This window comes from Megalobrama amblycephala, linkage group LG13, assembly GCF_018812025.1.
Source record: "Megalobrama amblycephala isolate DHTTF-2021 linkage group LG13, ASM1881202v1, whole genome shotgun sequence".
NCBI lineage: Eukaryota > Metazoa > Chordata > Actinopteri > Cypriniformes > Xenocyprididae > Megalobrama > Megalobrama amblycephala.
This window is the reverse complement of record NC_063056.1, coordinates 19,331,455-19,352,950: the sequence shown is the minus strand read 5'-3', so window position 1 is coordinate 19,352,950 and position 21,496 is coordinate 19,331,455. Positions and strand designations below refer to the sequence as shown.

Here is a 21,496-nt window from a genome sequence, read left to right as displayed (position 1 = left end):
CTGGTCATTCTTGTGCTGCAGGATCTATGCACGTGAGAGCGTTGTTGAACTTCATTACCCAGAAGACAATGCGCAGCGAGCGTCACTGTGCGTCAGCTCCAGTTGCCCAGCCACACAGAGAAAGAGGAGGCGCACAACCTTACCGATAGAATAGTTCAGGGATCTTTATTTTTTAACGATTATTGTTGTTTAAATTGACATATCCACTACGCGCCTGGGCCAGTCTACCGGCACTCTTTACCCCCGCTCTGGCACACACGAAACCCGATATGAGCGGCAGCGGGCGGCCCAGGACTAGCTCGTTTGCTGAGCCTCCGGGGGTTCCGGGAGCCGCTGCAGCCGCTGCCGGATCAGCCGTCGCCGGTGGAAGCACTTCAGGAAAGACGGGGGGCGCGCAGGCCTCAGCCGGGAGTTCGTCTGGTTTCGGAAACCTAAAGCTGGGCAGTGAGTATCTTTCATTGACATCACACGACAATCACATTAAATGTGATGATAGTAAACGAATAAAAGCCGAAGTGCTAGTCCGTGTAGCATGATGTTCATTAATTTGTTTGATTATTTTGTAATGATCGCGTTAACCTACTTTAGGCGGCTAACTGGCTAAGCTAACGTGAGCTTGTTTTTGTAGACGGATCAAGGGCTTTGATTGCGCTAACTACATTAGCTCGACAATCCTTCATCAGAACAAGAGCTAAACACATCTCTTATGATCGATACAAGTGCATCATATTTTTGGCTCATTTGAGTCCTGTTTAATGTATGATTCGTGGTCTGTTGGATGTTTAGACGTCGTTGTGTTCTTCAAGATGTGCTCGCTTGGTAACAAAGCTCAGTTAGCACAGCATCTAAAAAATGTTATCTTATTTTCTGCATTTAATTTACATATTTTCATTCGGTGCAACGCTGTATGAATTTAATAGCATCATAAATATCCTTAACATTAATATGACCGAGAAATTAAACATAGAGAGGACCAAAGTGGTGTTTGCTTGTTCATATAATTAAAGTCAGAATCAATATTCATAACATATTATTAATGAAATGTTTACCGACTCCCCTAATCGCAATCTAATAGCAATCTCATCACAAAGCTTTGAATTTAAACACACTGCGTCCTATAAAGGAAAATTGACCATTTGTACATTTGTGGTTGGGCTACTGTAAAAACTAGTGGTTTCCCTAGAGGCATAAACGTCTTCATTTGGTGCTCTATAAATGATTCCCAGTGACTGCAGTGCTGGCAGCAGCGTACATCTGCACTGGTGCTGACTGCTGGATTTCCATGGGAAGTGGTGATGGGTGTTATTACTAGGAAGAGTTCTAGGAAGAGTACTAGGGGGAGTTCAGTGGGTGGGTGGATGGATGTACGACTGTAACCCATGGCCCTCTGAGAAACCTTGGACCAGTACAACAGCCATTGCTGTTTTTGTCTACCTTTTTTCAGCCTAGTAACCATTATTTTATTGGCCTGCTGACATTTGCACTCACAAAAACCTGATAAATTTTAGCCACACATTTTTATCAGGAAAAAAGCAGTCGAGTTACTTTTACATACATATTCCTTTACATATGTGTAGGGGTTTAACAGTACACAAACATGACAGTTTGGTAAGTATCTCGGTTTTGAAGTCACGGTTCGGTACGGTTTCGATACAGCAGGGGGAGAAAGCTTGACATGAAATGGCTTTTTTATTAAGGTTTTTTTTTAAATATATTTCAATTATAATTAATTTTCTTAAGGATAAAAAAAATATTGTAGCTAATGCTGTATACTATATAGGGAGCCCTTACTTACACATTACTATAATATTAAAGGTCACAATTAACAACAGAGCCCAAATTATTAAATTCAGCTGCTATTTATTTTTAGACATAATCAGCACTCAAAAAAAGAAAAAGAAAAGGTTAATGCAGGTTTTGCATTAACTTCTAAATCTGATTATAAAGTTAATTTTCTACTCCAATTCATATTTGAAATATAATCATTTACACAGTGGCTATCGTAACATGTTTTCATGACAAATTTATTTAAACATACATTAAATAATTAAGACATTACTAATTAAATATAATGAATATATAAGCTAATATAGTGCATTTACAAAATGCTTTTTTCTAGAGAACTAACATGCTGTCGACACTAAATTCCTGAGGTAAATGTAATGCTACGTGAGATATTATTCTTTCTGCAGTTGAAACACTGAGAGATTACATGTAAGCAGATCGATCGATCGTCTCTTCTTCAGCACTTTTTACTGTTAGCAAACAGTGTTGCATTACCGCACGCACCCCCTTCTGGATTGGAGTGTGAATCGCCTGTAACAGTTCGGGACGATTACGTGTACCGTTACACCCCTACATATATGTAATATATTTTATCATATTTTTATTTGCAAATACATGAGGTAAAGATACACAGTGCAAGACACACAAGCAATGGTAAAATCATCATTCAGTGCGTCACTGAAAGCCACTAAGTGGCATAAACATGATCACTGAACACAAGACGTTTTCATTAAATGCCCTGAAACTCTCTCACACATCATATAAGGTAATTCTAGCCAGTATTTTAATGACAAGCTTTGATTCTGGCATTTCAGAATCACAACAGTTTAGGTTCTCTGTGATATTTTTTTTTTTACTCTGAGCGAATTATTCAGTCACATGACTGCTTTAGCAATTTATTCTGTGAATGTTTCCTTCATAGTTAATGAGTTTGGTTACCTAAATAAAAATGTATCCACCTTAAATGTAAAAGTTTTTGCACATTTTGGAAAAAAATTTTTTTAATGCAACAAAAATTGGCATTAAAACTTGACATTTTATGTGATGTCCATATTAACTGGCCACTAACCCACAGTATCCTGTATCCCACTTGAAGCAGTGATTCTGATGGGGAAAAAAAAGAAATCTCAATAGCAGCAGCCCGTCTCTGTCATGCATGACAACAGCTGTCTGCTCTGCTTTGATCTAGCAAATAATAATTTTGCCTTGTAATGAAACAAAGCATCTGTTATGGTGAATCTGTCATTCCTTCTCTAAATCTAAACTGACAGGGATTGATGGACAAAACATCACCCTAGGGCTTTGTTTGTCTTCAGGCATCCCCATTATCAGGTCTGCTCTTGCCCACAGGTGGAAATGTGGTCAGATTTTAGCTTTCTCATCCTCCACCCTTGTTCAAACAGTCTTAAGGGTGTTTCTGCTATTTCTAGTGATAAGCTCTGCTCGTTGTTCTGTTGTGTTTGGACACGCATCTAAACATGGTGTTGGATTACTATTAACACCTGTCAGACAGAGTGGCAAAAAGGCATAGCATGCTGGATAAGAGGGCACCGATGAGTTTAAAAAGATATAACTGCTGTAGATCTAACACTGGTTAGCTGTTTGTTTGACACAGCCTCAATATTGTCATGTCTTAAATGGCCTCTCAGGCATGGCTGAGTAGTTTCAAGGAATACTTCATTTACTCACCCTCATGTCTATCCAAACTTGACTTTCTTACATGGAATATGAGAAATTTTGAAGAATGTGTTGATTAATTTCCTGCAATTATAATAGGTGATTTTACTGGTGATTTTAGGCTTCAAAAAACATTTCCAAAAAAAGAGCAATAACTGAATCATAAATGTTATATGTGACTTGTCTTTTCAAATCACCTACTGATTAGAAGTATTACTCATGTTTTTCTAAGCTAAAATTATGTGGTAGCTTCATAATTAATACTGTCAGAGCCACAAATGACATTTTACACTCACGTTAATTGTGGCAAGTAAAAATTTCCATAGCCTGGTAGTCTTGGCCAAAATGCTGCGTTATCACAGAGATATTAATTATTTTCCAAGCGGAGTAATGATTAATGCAAAATAAATAAATGTAACATTTTTTTCATATAGTGTTCAGAGTTTTGCACAAGTGAATGGGCAAATTATTTGCATCTACCTGAGTATCTCTAACTTCTGAATGGCTAAGTTTGTTGCTATCTCTATTAATGCCTATAGGCAACAAAGATTTAAAGAAACCTTTTAGTGGCATTATACAATGGTCCAGTTCTCTTGACAGAAGCTAGAACAGAAGTAAAAATACTACTGAGAACGAGAAAATAAATAATGGAATTTATTTAGTAAAGATTATTTTTTTAAAGAGATAGCTCACCCAAAAATGAAAATTTGATGTTTATCTGCTTACCCCCAGGGCATCCAAGATGTAGGTGACTTTGTTTCTTCAGTAGAACAAAAATGATGATTTTTAACTCCAACCGCTGTGGTCTACCGGTCGTATAATGCGTGTCAATGGGAACTCCATCTATAAGAGTAAAAAAAAAACATGCACAGACAAATCCAAATTAAACCCTGCGGCTCATGACGACACATTGATGTCCTAAGACACAAAACGATCGTTTTGTGCGAGAAACCAAACAGTATTTATATCATTTTTTTTACCTCTAATACACCATTATGTCCAACTGCCTTGAGCGTCCGGTGTGTGAAGTCTGAATGCACTCTGATGCAGGAAGTAATCGCTCTCACTCAATGAAATATACACGCGAGCGATCACTTCTGGCATCAGAGTGCGTTTTCAGACCTCACCAACAGGATTAAACATCAAATTTTCATTTTTGGGTGAACTATCCCTTTAAGTGTTACTTCACCTGTTGTACACACAATGGTTTAATGCAGTTTTTGTTTTAGAAGCTATTATGTGGTAGAAAAGAGGTAATATTAGTAAAAACCTATTTGTCAATTTCATATAAGCATCATGGATTAAACCATGACAATTAACGTAAATGCCACTGTTTTTGAGGATTTTTTTCAGTATTGAGGATTTTTTGAGAATTTGTAATTTCTTTGAGTACAACAATGGTGTTTAAGTGACATAGCATTCATATAGAGCAGGTTTCGGCAACCTATGGCACGCATGCCAACATTGGCATGTGGAGGGATAATCACTGACATGTGACAATAGCTTAAGAGGCGTATGTAGTTAATTTAAATAAAGTCCCTCGAAATTGCATACGGACGTATATTTTGAGTTAATCATTTTTTCATAGACACACAGCCTGTTTTAAGTTAGGAGCTATAAATCCTATTAAACAAACCATTCGGTTGACTGGAGTTGCACACTTTTGTGATTTATCCCTCTGCGTGCCATAGGTTGCCGACCCCTCATATAGCATTTGATTCAGGTTGTACATGCTAACACATTCTTGTGTGGATTCTTCTTCAGATGTTTCAGTCAGTGACCATTTGTTTAAAAAAAAAAAAAAATAATAATAATAATAATAATAATAATTTTGTTGTGTCTTTAGGGGATAGTGGGAAAGTGACAACGGTAGTAGCCACACCAGGGCAGGGTCCCGACCGTCCTCAGGAGGTTTCATACACAGACATCAAGGTGATCGGGAATGGCTCGTTTGGAGTGGTGTACCAGGCTCGACTCATCGACAGCCAGGAGATGGTGGCCATAAAGAAGGTGCTTCAGGATAAGAGGTTTAAGGTAAGTATGTTAGGGATGATAAGATTCACAGATTCGCATCTTCATAAAAGTTAACGTTGCGATGCATTGATTTAAAAAAATTGTGCATCAGATACAAGTTAGCATTTGTATCGCGATGCGATTTGCATCTGTAAAAACCGATAACAGATGCACTATACTTTTGTTATTTAGAAAGTGATAAATAATTTGTGACCAGTATTTTATATGTAGATTGATTTCTCCTCTAAACTGTTTCTCAAGTGCGTTCTCTCATCACACTGCTGCTACGTGAATATGACGTATAACAACAAAGACCAAGGCGTATCCCTTAGAGTCACATAGATTAACATGGCACTACAACGTTTGTGAAAGGGCCGTGCATTAGAAGTCAGAAGGCACTTAAGTTAATTTATTATTTGCAGTCTGTCTGAACCAAAGAAATTATCTGCCTATGATTTCCGCGATGCAGAAAACACGGACGGAATCGCGGAATCCATTCATAAAAGCAGAATTTACTGTAACGGAATGTCACGGAATTTGTCAAAATTTGGATGAATAAATCAAAAGTAGGTGGGTACACTTAAATCAAATCACAATATGGACTAGTGTCTGTGAATATTAAACCACAAAAAGACTATTTAAATATGATTCCTGTATGTATTGCATGAATGGCGCAGATGCGAGAATACGTTTACTAAACAAACTGAAGCATGCGTGATGCTCGTGGTGTTTTATCCAGCATCTGCCATCTGACAATATGGCGACATCGACATAAACACATAAACTTCATCTCCAGAGCTGTTCTGAGAACCACTTCATGAGCAGTTTGCAGTTTAATTTGAGAAAAACTATTGTAATATCATATAGCTACACACAGAAACCTCAAGATCTTAACGGCAACCCGTCAAAATAAAAGTTCGGTTAAACTTGTAACAGAATAGCCCTATTACTATTGTAGTACAATGTACTACTATTGTATGGTATAATGTATGTCTTAATGTAATACTACTACTAATAATACTAATAATAATGATATAATAATTATTAAGCCTCTATTTTTGGAGGAATAATCACAATTTTTAATCCATGTTTTATATTTTAACAGTAATTTGAGAAAAAATAAAAAGTTTAGAGCTCTACATATTGAATTGCATAGCATCATATTTTTTTCCATTGCATCGTATTGCATGCAAAAACAATGCTGCTTTCCAAGTCCAGAATGAAAGGTTTTTACTTGTAATGCTACAGGCCTTTTAAATCAGGCTGCTACAATCACGTTGTAATTATTTTGACATATTGCGATTTCAAATGTGATATGATAAACGTTTGATATCTCATGTTGTTTTTGCTTAGATTTCAAAGCTAAAAGAACAAAAAGGCTTAAGATCACATCGAAACACCCCCTTTCATGTTCAACAGCTTGTTCATAAAATACAAAGTAGCAAGCAATGCCTTATGACTCCAAAGTAAGTTGTTTTGTCCAGGCTCTGCTGCCTTGAGGAAGTGTTGCTTTTCACATTTTCAGACCTGAACCTCTTTCAAATAGCTCCCAAAGTGAACCAAATTAAAATATTTTCTTGCCACTCTGTCTGTGCAACGTTTGTATAGTGATCTGTAAGTTATTCAAATGTGAGCCACAGTAATTGCTGTTCACAACTCTTGTAAAGCTTTAAATGGCAATCGTTCATCTCAGACCTGAGACGCATGTTAATATCAAATGTAAATGAAAACACTCTTGAGTGTGAAAACACTGAATCATGTGTATGTGTAGTATCTTGCAGACTGCATAGAGCACAGCCTTCCACTTAACAGTGTGTTTTAATTTGATTGTGCAGCACTAGATTTAAATGGGCTGCATATTCAGAGCAACACATTTCCACAGATGAATGCGTTAAATAAGATGGATGTTTGATTTTTATTGCATGCTTTTACTGTCCTTCACACATCATTTCTTGCTCTACAGAACCGTGAGCTACAGATAATGAGGAAGTTGGACCACTGTAATATTGTCAGGCTACGCTATTTCTTCTACTCCAGTGGAGAAAAGGTTGGTTTTTCTGTCCAACCTTTCAGTTTTTAAGTTTTTATATCCCAGTGATATAACTTTGTCATATTGAACATGTTTGAAGAATGTTATCTCTCTTGACCAATCTAATTTGCGTTCTCTTCTCTCTCTCTTTCTCCTCAGAAAGATGAAGTGTATCTAAATCTGGTGCTTGATTTTGTACCAGAAACCGTGTACAGGGTGGCACGCCACTTCAACAAGTCCAAGACCACCATCCCCATTATCTATGTCAAAGTAAGTCTCTGTGTTATCATGACTACTGCTACTGTGCCCATTCATATGTACGTGGACAGTAAACAATAACATCTCTTTCTCTTTTTCTGTCATTCCTCCCCCACAATTATTCTGTTTTTCTCTTTTTATCTCAGGTGTATATGTATCAGTTATTTCGCAGTCTGGCGTATATTCATTCCCAAGGCGTATGCCATAGAGACATCAAGCCACAGAATCTCCTGGTGGACCCAGACACAGCTGTACTCAAACTGTGTGACTTTGGCAGGTGTGTGTCCTGACACTTTTCCTGACATGTATTTGCAACATACCCATGTGTAAGATATATATACTGATCTTTAGACCCCAATATACTCCAGGCAAAGTTTTGTTATTTGCTCTTTGCTTGGGGGCAAAAATGTTCAAAATACCTGAGCAGGGGTAGCCTATAATGTTAGCGAACATCCCCATGCTGCTGGGAGCCACGTTTGGCACTCCAGTCGAATCATGTCACGTTTATTTATATAGCACTTTATACAATAAATTGCTTTAAAGGTGCAATGTGTAAAATTTGATAGGATCTTTTGACAGAAATGGAATATAATATACATACCTATGTTTTCAGTGGTGTATAAAGACCTTACATAATGAATCATTATGATTTTATTACCTTAGAATGAGCCATTTATATCTATATACACCGTGTGTCCCCCCTCCATCAAGTCGTCATTTTGTGCCGGCATGTTTCTACAGCAGCCCTAAATGGACAAACACTCTACAGAGCGAATTTCATCACTGTTGTTCTAAATCGTTTGTGTTTTTAGAGGCAGCTTGCATCATCACTACGTTGAATACGCACAAAATAGTAGTAGTCTGGTTTATTAGAAGCAGTGACCGCTCTTTGTTAGAAGTAAGAAGAAATCTCATTGATTGACTGGCTAACGTACTCTGCTGTCTCAAACGACGACATCTTTGACTTGTGTTGGCCAGACAGCCACCGTAGCTTCTCGATTTTGCTTTAGATGCTGCTAAAATTTACACACTGCTCCTGTAAGGCAAGCAGTTTTACTGCATTAAAGGGTTGGTTAACAAAAAATGAAAATTCTGTCAGTAATTACTCACCCTCATGTTGTTCCACAGCCGTAAGACCTTCATTCGTTTTCGGGACACAAATTAAGATATTTTTCATAAAATCCGATGGTGAGGCCTCCATTGCCAGAAATACAATTAACACTTTCAGTGCCCAGAGAGCTCATAAAGACGTATTTAAAACAGTTCATGTGACTACAGTGGTTCAACCTTAATGTTATGAAGCGACAAGTATACTTTTTGTGTGCCAAAAAACAAAATAACGACTTTATTCATTGGGCAATTTCAAAACACTGCTTCATGAAGCTTTACGATTTTTTTTTTCTTTTTCTTTTTCTTTTTCAATTCAGTGGTTCGAAACGTGTATATAACTGCCAAAGTCACGCCCCCCAGTGGTGAACCATTGAAATTTCGTAACAGTTATCACGTAACGAAGCTTCGTTTACTGAAATCATGTGACTTTGGCGCTCCGAATCCCTGATTTGAAACATAAGAATCGAAAAGCTTCATGAAGCAGTGTTTTGAAATCGCCCATCACTAGATATTGTTGAATAAAGTCCTTATTTTGGGGGTTTGTTTTGGCGCACAAAAAGTATTCTCGCCGATTCATAATATTAAGCGTGTGAAATGACATGAGGATGAGTAATTAATGACAGAATTTTCATTTTTAGGTGAACTAACCCTTTAAACATAAAAGTGTTAGTGTTAGTGTCACTTTCAATTAGAATTACAACTTTGAGTTCTTCTATAAAGCAGCTCTTCAGTGTGTTTGTTTTTACTCGCATGACCTCAACGGACTGAACAGAAGAAATTAACCTGAGAATTCTGGAGCACCAGAGCACACCTAATTATGTAATCGCCATATGCTGCTGATAGTTCAGTGGTGTTTACCTGCCAGTAATTTTGCTTTGGCAAGCTGTTTCGAACTCCTGAAACCTAGTCTAGATGAACTTCGTTTTGGCCTGATTTTGTTCAAAATGAAGTCACACCATTTCGTTGTTTGATTATGCTTTAAATGTATTTACAGATAGGTTTGGCATGTGTGCATTTGTGTCCTGGGTTGGGGATTTCACAATTTAAATTCAAATTTTGGGTGCTTTCATACTGAGTTCTGTTGCACTGAAACTGGCATGATTCACATGAATGCAAAAGCAACTTGCTCAGTGCGCACTCATTCAGGAAGTAAAGTACCCTGCGCATGCATTATAGCCAGTGACGACTTCATTAGTTCAAGGGATGACAGCGGTGATGATTTACCTTGGATAAGAATGAGAGTGAGCTTACAGTGTAATCGTGCATAGTAAGTGCAATCAGAGCAGGAATGGCTTGAAATGTGCTATTAGTATAGTCACCTTCATGCGAAGCACATACAGTAAACCCAAGTGTTGTTCACTCTGCTTTTGCATAATCGCACTAAATTAAAAAAAAAAGTAGTGCTGTGAATTGATTAAAAAAAAATGTAGAAACATCATTTTTTGAGATAATTTTGTGTTTGTTCATTCAAGCACAAAAGAGAACTCAATGCTGTACTGGCACTCTGTCTGAAGTGGCTTTTTATGCACATGTCTGGTGTGTGTCAGAGAGAGCCGCTTTACAGACAGTGCGCCAGTACTGAATTGAGTTCTCTTTTGCATCTTATCACCCTTGAATGGTTTAAAAGCACTTGAATGAATGATGGCATTAAATAACAAAATTTAATTTTAATTTTGACAGCCCTATAATATATTGACCTGCTTTTCCTGTTTTCTATTATCCAGTCCCTCCAGAAAAACACAGCATTTTTTTGTGATTGTTGCGGGCAAAAATCCTTGATTTTGCGGCACGTTTTCTTAAAAAATGCGATGGAATATGTGGCAATTTTTGCAGTTTTATGCGATGAAATTGCGGGAACTTGCAAAAACTGCGGTTTGATGAAAAAGAGAAAAAAAAAAGTGATTTCCCCCAACACCCTGTTCTCACTAGGCTACTACCTTAATGTAAAGAGTCATTTCTTATTACTTATTACTTCCTATGATAAGCAAGCATACTAAATCACAGAATATTTAAGTTCTCATTCTGTTTTATTTCAGACCTTAATTAACATGGCTCGAACTTACAAAACATTGAGTCAAACAAGTTCTGTAGCTTTACAAAAGGAATATGAGTTTGTAGAAAGGCACTATATAAAATAAACTTATTATTATTATTAATAATAATAATAATAATAATAATAATAATAATGATAATAATATTCAACAACTTCTGCAAAAATGAATAAATAAAATATTTTTAAAAATGTGTGCTTCTTCCGCTGCTGCTTTAACCATCCTTGGCGGTGGCAAAGTGAAAGTGGTTTTCCAGCGTCAACACGCAGTTGCACGGAGTGCAAAATAATTTGCCCTCACTGTCATGTAACACACAGGAAAACTGCTTCGCACGGTCTTTTGCGCTTATTTTTGTTGGCAAATGAGAATGATTCTATTCCCGCATATTCCATCACATTTTTTAAGAAAACGTGCCGGACGGACAGCAGCCACAGGCTCTTCTATCATCATGGTTTCATGGTTTGCAGATGATGTTCACGTTGCGTAATTACGTCACTTCATAAGGTTCCCATGGCAATAGGGGGTAAATAATGGCGCTTTACTTGTGTGTCAACTTTCTGCTAAGATATGTGACTTTTTTGCAACAAAAATACAGGGATTATGAAATCATGCTAGCCCCGCATATTTTGCTTGCTGAAATTGGCAATTTATGCGGCGAAAATGCGGCGTATTTGAAAAAATGCGACCCCGCATAAATATGCAGACTTTGGCTGATTATGCATGAAATCAGGCGATCGCATAATCGCATTTTTCTGGAGGGACTGATTATCCACCATGCATGTTTGTGATGATGTAACATGAACACAAATGCACCAGGGTTCGATAGAATCTTGTTCGATAGTTTGATAGAAAGTTGTGTGAAATCGGACCAACTCTGTGCAGGACACCAGGAACAATCGCGCTCTGACTCGAACCGCAGCAAACGGTGTGAAAGTCCCCTTAGATTCAGAGATCCTTGATCTGATTCCAAAATGATTCTCATTGCAGCTCTATTTTTTTTTAGCAGTGGTGTAGGGGTGCCAATTTTTGTACGCCTTCATATGCTGCCCACTACATCAGTTTTACACATGTCTCTTTGATAACATGTTTATAATCCCCCATCATATTGTCTCCATAGTGCAAAGCAGTTAGTTCGTGGGGAGCCCAATGTGTCATACATCTGTTCGCGGTATTACCGCGCTCCTGAGCTAATATTCGGAGCCACGGATTACACATCCAACATTGATATCTGGTCAGCCGGCTGTGTTTTAGCAGAGCTGCTTTTGGGACAGCCCATATTCCCCGGTGACAGTGGAGTGGACCAGCTAGTGGAGATCATCAAGGTGAGTGGAAAATCTGCATTGCTTCATTTTCAAGAGTAAGCATATTAGACAGGCATCATAACTCTCTCTCTGTCAACCTTCTGCAGGTTTTGGGGACCCCCACAAGAGAACAGATCCGAGAGATGAACCCCAACTACACAGAGTTTAAATTCCCACAGATTAAAGCACACCCTTGGACAAAGGTAAAGCACCTGTTGCTACACTTGTAGCCATATTGGTTCTCAACTAGCTTACAGAAAGAAACATTTTAGGTCTTTACAGAAGGTAAACTAGTAATGCACCTAAATAATTTTTTTTACTGAGCCAATGGACGAAAACTGAAACTAAAAGTAGCTTATTTAATAATGAATTAATGACTCAAATTTAATAATCAATACTCAAATAAAATCAGACTTCTATATAAATTGCACATAAGTTTTTATATCACTTTCTTAATGATATATAATTTTCTACTCCGATTCATTGTTGAAATATAATCATTTAAAGGCTGTAATAACCTTTCATGACAGATTTATTTTAAAAAAAAAATAAACAACTGCAAACTAGTAGCTTTTTGGCTAAATTTGCCGTTTTGAATCAAAATATAATTTATGTGAATCATGTAGATCCAAAGAGTTGGGGTGAAATTGCAAGCACAATAAACCTTACAAGAATCAGAAACTGACTAATTTCCCATAGACTGGAGTGAGACCATTGACGTCTCTCGAGCTGTCACAATCTTTTTTGGCACTCTCTGCATGTGGCGCTGCAGCACCTCAGTTTAAGCTTAGCAAACACAAACAGATCATCTCTTCCTCTTTTGTTATAGCATTAAACCTGAATGAACATCAGAAGGTATGTTGAAAGATAGAGTACATCTTACCGAAGTCCATATCATGTCACATGTAATCGCTCACTCAGTGTTTCAACCAGGAAAGATAGCTTGTAAACAATAACGTCACATTTACCTCTGTCCAAAAAATGGCTGCTGCAAATTTTAAGCCACATTATAAAGCGTCAACTGCATTGTTTGAATTTCATTTTAAAATTGATAGAATTTCAAAGCTCAGACTTTCAAAGGTAACAAAGCTTATAGCGATTGTTGGATGGCAGGTGTGCTACAAATAATTTAGTCAAGTTTTGTTCACGCCTCTACTGAAAACGGCATAGAATAAAAGATCTTGGTTCATCAAAATGAAGATCATCAAAATTGAGAAATCGATATTGTCAACCTAGCCCTGGGCATCCACACAGCTGACATCTTTACCTGTTGTAGCTTATGTGCACGAAATAGACACTGGCTAATTTAACGTCACTGTTTTGGCCAATAATTTTGTCCCTCCAAAGCTGTTTGGAAAAAATATTTTTGTTTGCCAAAATTTTGATGCATCACTAGATTAATTGATACCCGATGCTATAGATGAAAGTCTTTAATTTTTAAACTGGTCAGATGTGACGTTTCCCTGTGAATCTGTGTGTTTGTGTTAGGTGTTTAAGCCGAGGACCCCTCCTGAAGCCATCTCATTGTGTTCTCGTCTGTTGGAATACACGCCGGTGACACGGCTCTCGCCGCTGGAGGCCTGTGCGCACGCTTTCTTCGATGAGCTGCGCCAGCCGAATGCACGTCTGCCTAATGGCCGAGAACTTCCCCAACTCTTCAACTTCAGCCCTGTGGGTGAGTTGAACTGAGAAAACTGCCATTTCTGTTCAGATTTAGTCTCGTCAGATTAATCGGATCCTCACGCTCTCTTTTTTTATCTCTAACTCTGGCTCTATCTCACACATATTATTAAAAACTTGTGGTTTAGTACATAAAGTCATTGCTTATATCTGGTTAGCTGATTTTGTTAAATGCCTTTGTGTTGTCACTTGTCTACAATAGCATTTATATGCTAAAATGTTTTTGTTACTTTTTTTTTTTTTTTACATTAGAATACCATTTATTACTGTAAAGCTTTGTTGTTTAGTTGTGAACGTGTCTTTAACTTAACTACATGTTGTCAAATGAATAACCAGGCACCAATTAGACTGATTTAAGTCTAATGAAGCTAAAAGTAAACACAGCAAAGCAGTGGTTCTCTGTTCATCAAAAATAACTGTTTGTTAAGTGTGCTAGACTGAAACTTGAACAAACCAGTTCATAAGTCATTCATTTGCGATTGGGCATCACAGCTTTCTTTGTTCATTATTGCGCGTCAACAGAAATATCCTTAATTCCATTTCTTATTACTGCATATAGACTCAAATAAAGCTTTCTTAATCAGTATTAAGCAGCACAACTGTTGATAATCAACATTGATAATAAGAAATGTTTCTTGAGCACCAAATAATGTTAGAATGGCTTCTGTAGGATCAAAAAAATTCTTTCACTTAAAGGTGCTAAAGAGGATCTTTTCGTCGACTGAGAAACCAAAGACTGTTACTGAGTTTTTGAAATAAGTGCATGCGTAAGAACAACCCCCCTCCTTCGAAGGAACGCCTCCCAAAACTCGTAAACACTTGTATTGGAACACGAGTGTTTACCACCGACATTCGCTATGTCGTGTTAGTGGATTCATTATGTCGGACTCACCGCAGGTAACTCATAATCTGCAGTTGTTACTCCTGTCTCCGGACAAAAACATTGCATGCGGCGCCTGTGGAGTGTGGAAAGTTACTGAAGCGCGCAGCCGCGCTCGTCTCTCACAAGGAACGTCACGGCAGTGATTGACAAGCCAGAGGGCCAATCACGTAAACGATTGGCTGATGTTTTTAAGGCCCTACCTCGTGCACAGATGATGTATATTAATATTATTACTTTCAGTGCACCTAATAAATAGTCTTTTATCAGTTAGTAAAGACAGTTTCAAGTAATATTGCAAAAATGTATAAAACAAAACATCCTCTCTAGCACCTTTAAGGTTAGTGTTGTCACGGTACCAAAAGTCCAGTAGTCGGTACCAATACCAGTAAAATTTTACGGTTCTCTGTACCACAGGAAAATCTGTTGGAACTATTTTATTTAACTAGCCTATTTTTAAAAACATATTAAATATGATGGTAATCATACATATAAATATTTAGAGTGTATGTTTGTGTGTATATACCTCAATGAAATTTTGAAATAGAAAAAAATAAAAAATAAACAAATGCTCAAATATCCATTTTGAAACAGATGCGCGTGCTTATTTTAGCCATTCCTTCAGTGAAACGACATAGTACAGCCTGTAATACTATGAAATAAATATCAGTAAATAATGGTAACCGAAATAATAAGAAAGTTAAGTATTACTCTAAAAAACATTCGTTTTTTATTTCCACACAAAGATGCGTCATATAGCCACTCTGCGCTTTGAGAGGGATGTGGGACACGAGCAGGAAAGAGACCATTTCTCTTTATTAATATCTTCATGTTATCTCCTGATGTGTAAAAGGTCTGAAGAGTGAGTTTTATCTTCATACATTCAGGCTATGTTTGATTTAGCGCTGCCAAATAAACACGCAATACAAATAAACTTGACGCACCTTATAAAGTCTAATAACAAGCATAAACTGTGTTAAATAGAAATTGACGTGCAAGCAAAGCGGTTTCTTTCCTACAGTGTTTTTTCTACTTTACCACAGTAAAGAATGCAAATATAATATGCCTAATTAAAAGCGAACCAAAGGAAGAAACGTTTATAATCTCCTGCATGAGTGAAGATTTGGCAAAAGAAACAGCGATTCAGTGGAATAACTAATGGAATATTGTTAAATTCTCTGCTAATCGGGTGACCAGAATGCGATTCGCAAAACAGAATACAAAGCCGACAAGCTTAAATGTATGGACTCATGTACCTCTCTCATTCGGCATGAACCGAAATGGTTCCATGGCTGCGATGTCACATTTAATTGCTAACCTATTAGCCTATTTCTTCTGTAAACAAAGCTTTGTGCTTCGCTCCTGTCATATTCGCGTAAAATACTGGCACAGTGGGTACTTTATAATTTCAGTACTGACTTGGTACTGAAGTACTGGTACTTTTGACAACATTACTTCAGGTATAATTCACTACAATAATGGCTTTTGAGATCATAGTAGTGTCTGTTTGTTAAAAGGCAGCAGACTATAAACTGGCCACTCACTGAGCTGAAGCATGCACTCAGTGTATTTATAGAACGAGTGCCTATAGGAACAATGTACTGCACACTCTTACACCAAAAGAAAGCTTGATGCATCGCTATAAACCTTCCCCTACTGCAATGGATCCTCAAATGAATCCACAAAATTGAGCTAAAATGACATCCTCATCTATATTGAGACTTTGCCAGCTAAAAAAAAAAAAGAAGTGTAATTTTAGGAGCCAGTGGTTCTCTAGTCCATTTTTTTGGTCTGGAGCATTGCAAATACTGGTTCAAATGGTACATTTTGTAATTCAAACATTTTTCATTGAACTTGTCACAACACATGCCTCAAATTTTGGCATTTAGGAATCTTAGAAGATAACACAATTTTGCTACCTGCAATTTGAGATGGCTTTGACGTCCTGTGACGCAAGTACAAAGCTATCTTTGTTTGACACCCACAGATATTGATGGTTAACCTCTTTGTCTTTCTCTCCCTGCAGAGCTGTCTATCCAACCACAGTTGAACTCCATTCTCATTCCTCCCCATGCTCGCTCGCAGACGACACCTGCCTCGCACGGTACAGATCGCACATACGTTTCCCATGCCTTTGATTTACCCTTCCTGTCAGTCTGTATGGATTTGTGAACGCACATGTCCTGAAGTATTTTAACTCTTGTGTGTGTCTTTCTGCAGAGGGCGGTTCAGACGGTCCAGCCCAGTCTAGCTCAGCACCGGGACCCCTGAGCAACAACACCTAATTGTTCCCTCAGCATTACTTAGACATCATCACCCCTCTCTCCTCATCCCTTCTTTCTCATTCCTCTCTTTCCCAGCAGCAGCTCCAAACAGTCTCTCTTGCACGCTCTCACAAACACACTCGCACTCGTCACCTCGTGTTATGTGTAATCATGTTCTCTCATGATGGTAGAAGTGTGTGTGATGCCCGGATTAATGACGTCGATCATCACAGGAGGTCGATTTAAATTCAGTATGATTATCAACCCATGATTGAGTTGATTGTCATCTTTAGGTTTGAACACTGGGAAGGGCCGGTTAGGGCACGTTTGCCCCCTAGTGGCAGGAAGAGCGCCGCACAGTTACTGCTCTCTGCCTGAGATACCATCCATTTGAAAGGATTTTAAAGAATGATACGTGATATCGAGCTCATTTAAATTTGTTTTTGCTCTTAAAATGATACATTTTAGCTTTCTTTAGGAGTTCTTGGTCAAAATCAAGGACCGTGATGTGTTTTATAAAGCAGCGAGCGTGAGATGTCAGTGATGTGTGTGTCCAGACGTGTGATGTTTCTCTTCGCCGAGACGAAAATGAACAAAGAGTGTCTTAATATGTGCGTATGTCAATTTTAAGTAATCATTGCACACTCTTTTGTGTTTTAATTTCTTTTAAGGAGAATATTTAGGTATTTGGATAAGCTGAGACAGGGTTATCTGGGGTTTTTTTTGTCAGTTTCAGTATAAAAATGTGCTCATTTTGTTAGTTTTTTGTGCATGTGCATGCACACACACGTATAACGCATAGGTCAATCCCATCAATAGTTGTGTTAGACGTTCTGTTTGAATACAGAATTTGCATTATGGAGTCTACACCTGTGTGTGAATGTTTCTATACATTGGCGTGCCCATTTAAATGTGGATTTAGTGGATATTCATCCAAATTACACATTGATACATGAGCCCACATGCACACCATGGACACTTAGCAAATGAGACTTTGAAACAGAGCTGTTTGTCTTTCCCTTCTTCCTTCCATCCTCTCTCCTCCTCTCTCATTGCTAATATGTAAATGCCATGTACCTTTTATTTTGTTATTTTTGTTATTGTTATTCTTATTCTATTGTCCTTGTAACTAGATTTTTTCTCCTAGTGGAGCAGTGCTGGTATAAGCAGAAACCAGCCTTTCTCGGTCTCTATCTCTCTTTCTCTCTCTCTCTCGCCCACCCTCCTTCCTTTTATCCCTTCATCATGCAACTGTATATAACATTTCATCCAGCCTCTCCCCGAGTCAAGGGAGGCAGACAAAACTGAACAAAATTTTGTTTTTACCTGATCTCAGTCTCTTTCTCTTACTCTCTCTCCTTTCCCGCCCGCCCACCCGCCTGCCTGCCCTTCCCCCTCCTCATCAGTGTTAATTCTGATCCTTTTATTTATTGTATTGCTGTCCGATTATGTTTTTAACAATCTGATGGGGGAGGGGTTTTGTGTGTGATGTCAATTGGTGTAACGTTCATATCTCAAACTCTGGAATATTGTCTGATGGAATGTTCTGGAAAGGGCAGGTACACACTACCACCACACACAGGCTGCTCGGCCCATCAGTGAAAAAATGAACGGTTAAAGGGAGAGAGAGGGAGAGATAAACAATGTTTTTGTTTGTTGGTATAAATAATAAACTCATTAATAAAGTTATAAAATGTCTCTGTGGGTTCAATTGTTTATTTATTCGTGGATCATCCAATTGCTTTGATACGTTTTTGAAAATAAAAGGCCAAAAAGTCTTGAATATTTTTAATGGCAAAGAAAAGTAAAAAAAAAAAAAAAATGTAAAGGATTTTTGTTGTTTATTAATCTGTGAACACCATACTCACCAAATGTATGCTACTGTTCAAAAGTGAAAGTATGAAAGAAAAAAAAAAATATTCAGCAAGGATACATTAAAAAATATTATACATTACATTAAAAAAACCCAAAGTGACTTTTATATTACAAAATATTTCTATTTCATCAAAGAACTCTAATCATCAAAGAAGAAAAATATTAAGCAGCAACTGTTTTCACCATTGATAATAATAGAAAATGTTACATTAGCATGATATTAGAATGATTTCCGAAGGATCATGTGACTCTGAAGACTGCTCTTTGCCATTAAGGAATAAATGACATTTATAATGTTTAATTAGAGAACAAATACTTTTGTAATATTTCACAATATTACTGTATTTTATTAAACCGTAGAATATATATTTTTTGTTACAAAATTGATCTTAAAATTTTTGTAATTTGCATTAAGACTTATTGTTTTTAATTTCGTTAAACATGCTACCCTGCATTTGTTAAAGTGGAGGTGTAGGCTTATAAACGTTAGGTACAAAATACTGCCATCATAACATTGTGAATAAAAATAACCTTGTTTAGGTGTGTGTTAAATGGATAGAATAATTAAACTGCTGTCTAGAGCTCGGTAGGGCTGAAGACGCCCAATGTTTTTGCTGCCCCAATGATCACCAGTGTGGGTCCTCATGAACATTCTTCAAAATTCAGTTGCTTTGTTTTCCTATTAGCTCATAGCTTCAGCTGAGGGTCATGATTTTGAAATGCCTTATTGCATTTGTATGATTGGACATTTGCATTGCTTGGCATTCAAAGAATAATGGCACCAGATGTTCACTTCTGTGTAGATTTTCAGTTAATCACAACTATGTGTTTAGACAGATGACTGTGCACTGAAAACAAAAGCCAATCAGCAGGTCTTGGAAGTCTTGGTTGTCCTCTATTCGCACACTGATTAAGTATTAAGGTTTGTAAATTACTAAAGATTAGAGGTTAGAGATATGAGATTAAATCATCAAACAATCAAAGGTTAATGTTGTTTGTGTTGATATGACCTTATAATCTTCATCATTTTTCAGTGTTATGTTACTCACTGCATTCATTTTACAAGGCCATAAATGAATATGTTCTCTTTTCTTTTCAGCAAGGTGAAACTTTTCACATTTGTTGGTTTTTTAGCAGTATGGTGTGCAACAGTCAACAGACAAATAAGAGGCCCACCATTTGTGGCCTCATTTCCTTTATGACCTTACTCTTGGAGGAGACAGAGACCTCAGCTCAAGTCCTTTGGCATAAGTTTGACTACTCTATAAGCCACAGAGCTGTCATACACTGAATACTAATGGCGTGTTTGTTTCACCGGACAGACAGGCAGATATGCGGTCACCTCTCTGACTTGTGCTTCAAGTAACCTCCTGTCCCTTCTCTGTAGTCTTATCACTCATTTCCCCAAAATCCTTTTATGTCTAAACAAAGAATTACAAAAGAACCTTAACCTTTGGTTTTATGGCCGCTGAAAAAGTCTTCTTTTACTCCAAGCAATAAACAACCTGTGAATATAAGCTTTAATTTATGTTAGAACCCCCAAAACCTCTTTATTTGGCTATAAGCCTTTAAAAGGCATAATATTGTGTGTATTTTGTATATGTTTTAATAAAAGTTGTTAAAAAATCAGTAATGACAGCTACTAAGTAAGAAAATAGTTCAAATTTCAATTTACAATAAATCTGTTGATTAAATCTAAATATTTTGTTTTTTCTAATGTCATTAAAATCAGACACATATTGTTTATTCGTGTTTATGAACAAAAGATGGATTAGCATATGTTTTTATTACACTTTATGCTACAAGACATTCATTCTACATTTTTATTCTGCAGTTTTATGATTTGTGGATTTTATGGCTGATTTTTGGCAAATAGCAAGTACTGTACAAAATATAGAGTAAAGAAATATTCAATGTACTTAAATACATTGTACAATGTGGTTTACTTAAGGCTGAGATAGGTACTATACTAAAACCTATTCAGGCCCAGTGCAGGGCCAGTTATAGGTTATTAACTGGCTGAGATTCGGGCCAGTTATGGCCCATGTGTGGCCTTGCCTTTAATCCAGATCTGGGCCACTCCAGGGCCATCATTTTTTGCTGTATGTGGGCCACTGATAAAGGGATTATGTGGACTTCCCAAAAAAAAAAAAAAAAAAAAATGCTATGTGGGAACTAGAATCTTGAATGGGACACTTTCTAATATGAAAATTACTTAATTACAAAATTATTACATACAATTTTGGAATCTGCCCAACAATTGAGTTATAATGGAAATGAAGGTGAAGCAATTTAGATGAAATGCTTTTTACAACCAAATGGTAATCTCTATATGAAGTATGAACCTCACCATTAGCATATTGAGCAAATCTGGAAAAAAAAGGAATATATTAAGGGTATATGAATAGGGTATAATATATATATATATATATATATATATATATATATATATATATATATATATATATATATATATATTGATTTCAGTACCCTTTATATATATATATATATATATTATATATATACTGAAATCAAGAGCATTACATCCACCCATTTTTCTTTTTACATACTCA

General features: G+C 37.1%; 1 protein-coding gene across 1 annotated transcript; it reads left to right on the top strand.

Moving 5' to 3' along the window:
- The first annotated feature begins 22 nt into the window (after positions 1-22).
- On the top strand, positions 23-18,746 carry gsk3ab (glycogen synthase kinase 3 alpha b). The gene is made up of 10 exons (XM_048151995.1): positions 23-444; positions 5,309-5,496; positions 7,439-7,522; positions 7,664-7,774; positions 7,909-8,039; positions 12,041-12,245; positions 12,332-12,427; positions 13,713-13,899; positions 16,811-16,888; positions 17,005-18,746. Exons 1-10 carry the CDS (start codon positions 270-272, stop codon positions 17,067-17,069), a joined length of 1,320 nt encoding a protein of 439 aa, XP_048007952.1. The 5' UTR covers positions 23-269; the 3' UTR covers positions 17,070-18,746.
- Positions 18,747-21,496: the final 2,750 nt, after the last annotated feature.

Bases quoted from the DNA above. Each gene is read 5' to 3' on its own strand.
- gsk3ab (XM_048151995.1), top strand. From the start codon at position 270: ATGAGCGGCAGCGGGCGGCCCAGGACTAGCTCGTTTGCTGAGCCTCCG. The intron at 7,523-7,663 runs GTTGGTTTTTCT...CTTTCTCCTCAG, and splicing joins TCTACTCCAGTGGAGAAAAG to AAAGATGAAGTGTATCTAAA. The intron at 8,040-12,040 runs GTGTGTGTCCTG...TTGTCTCCATAG, and splicing joins AAACTGTGTGACTTTGGCAG to TGCAAAGCAGTTAGTTCGTG.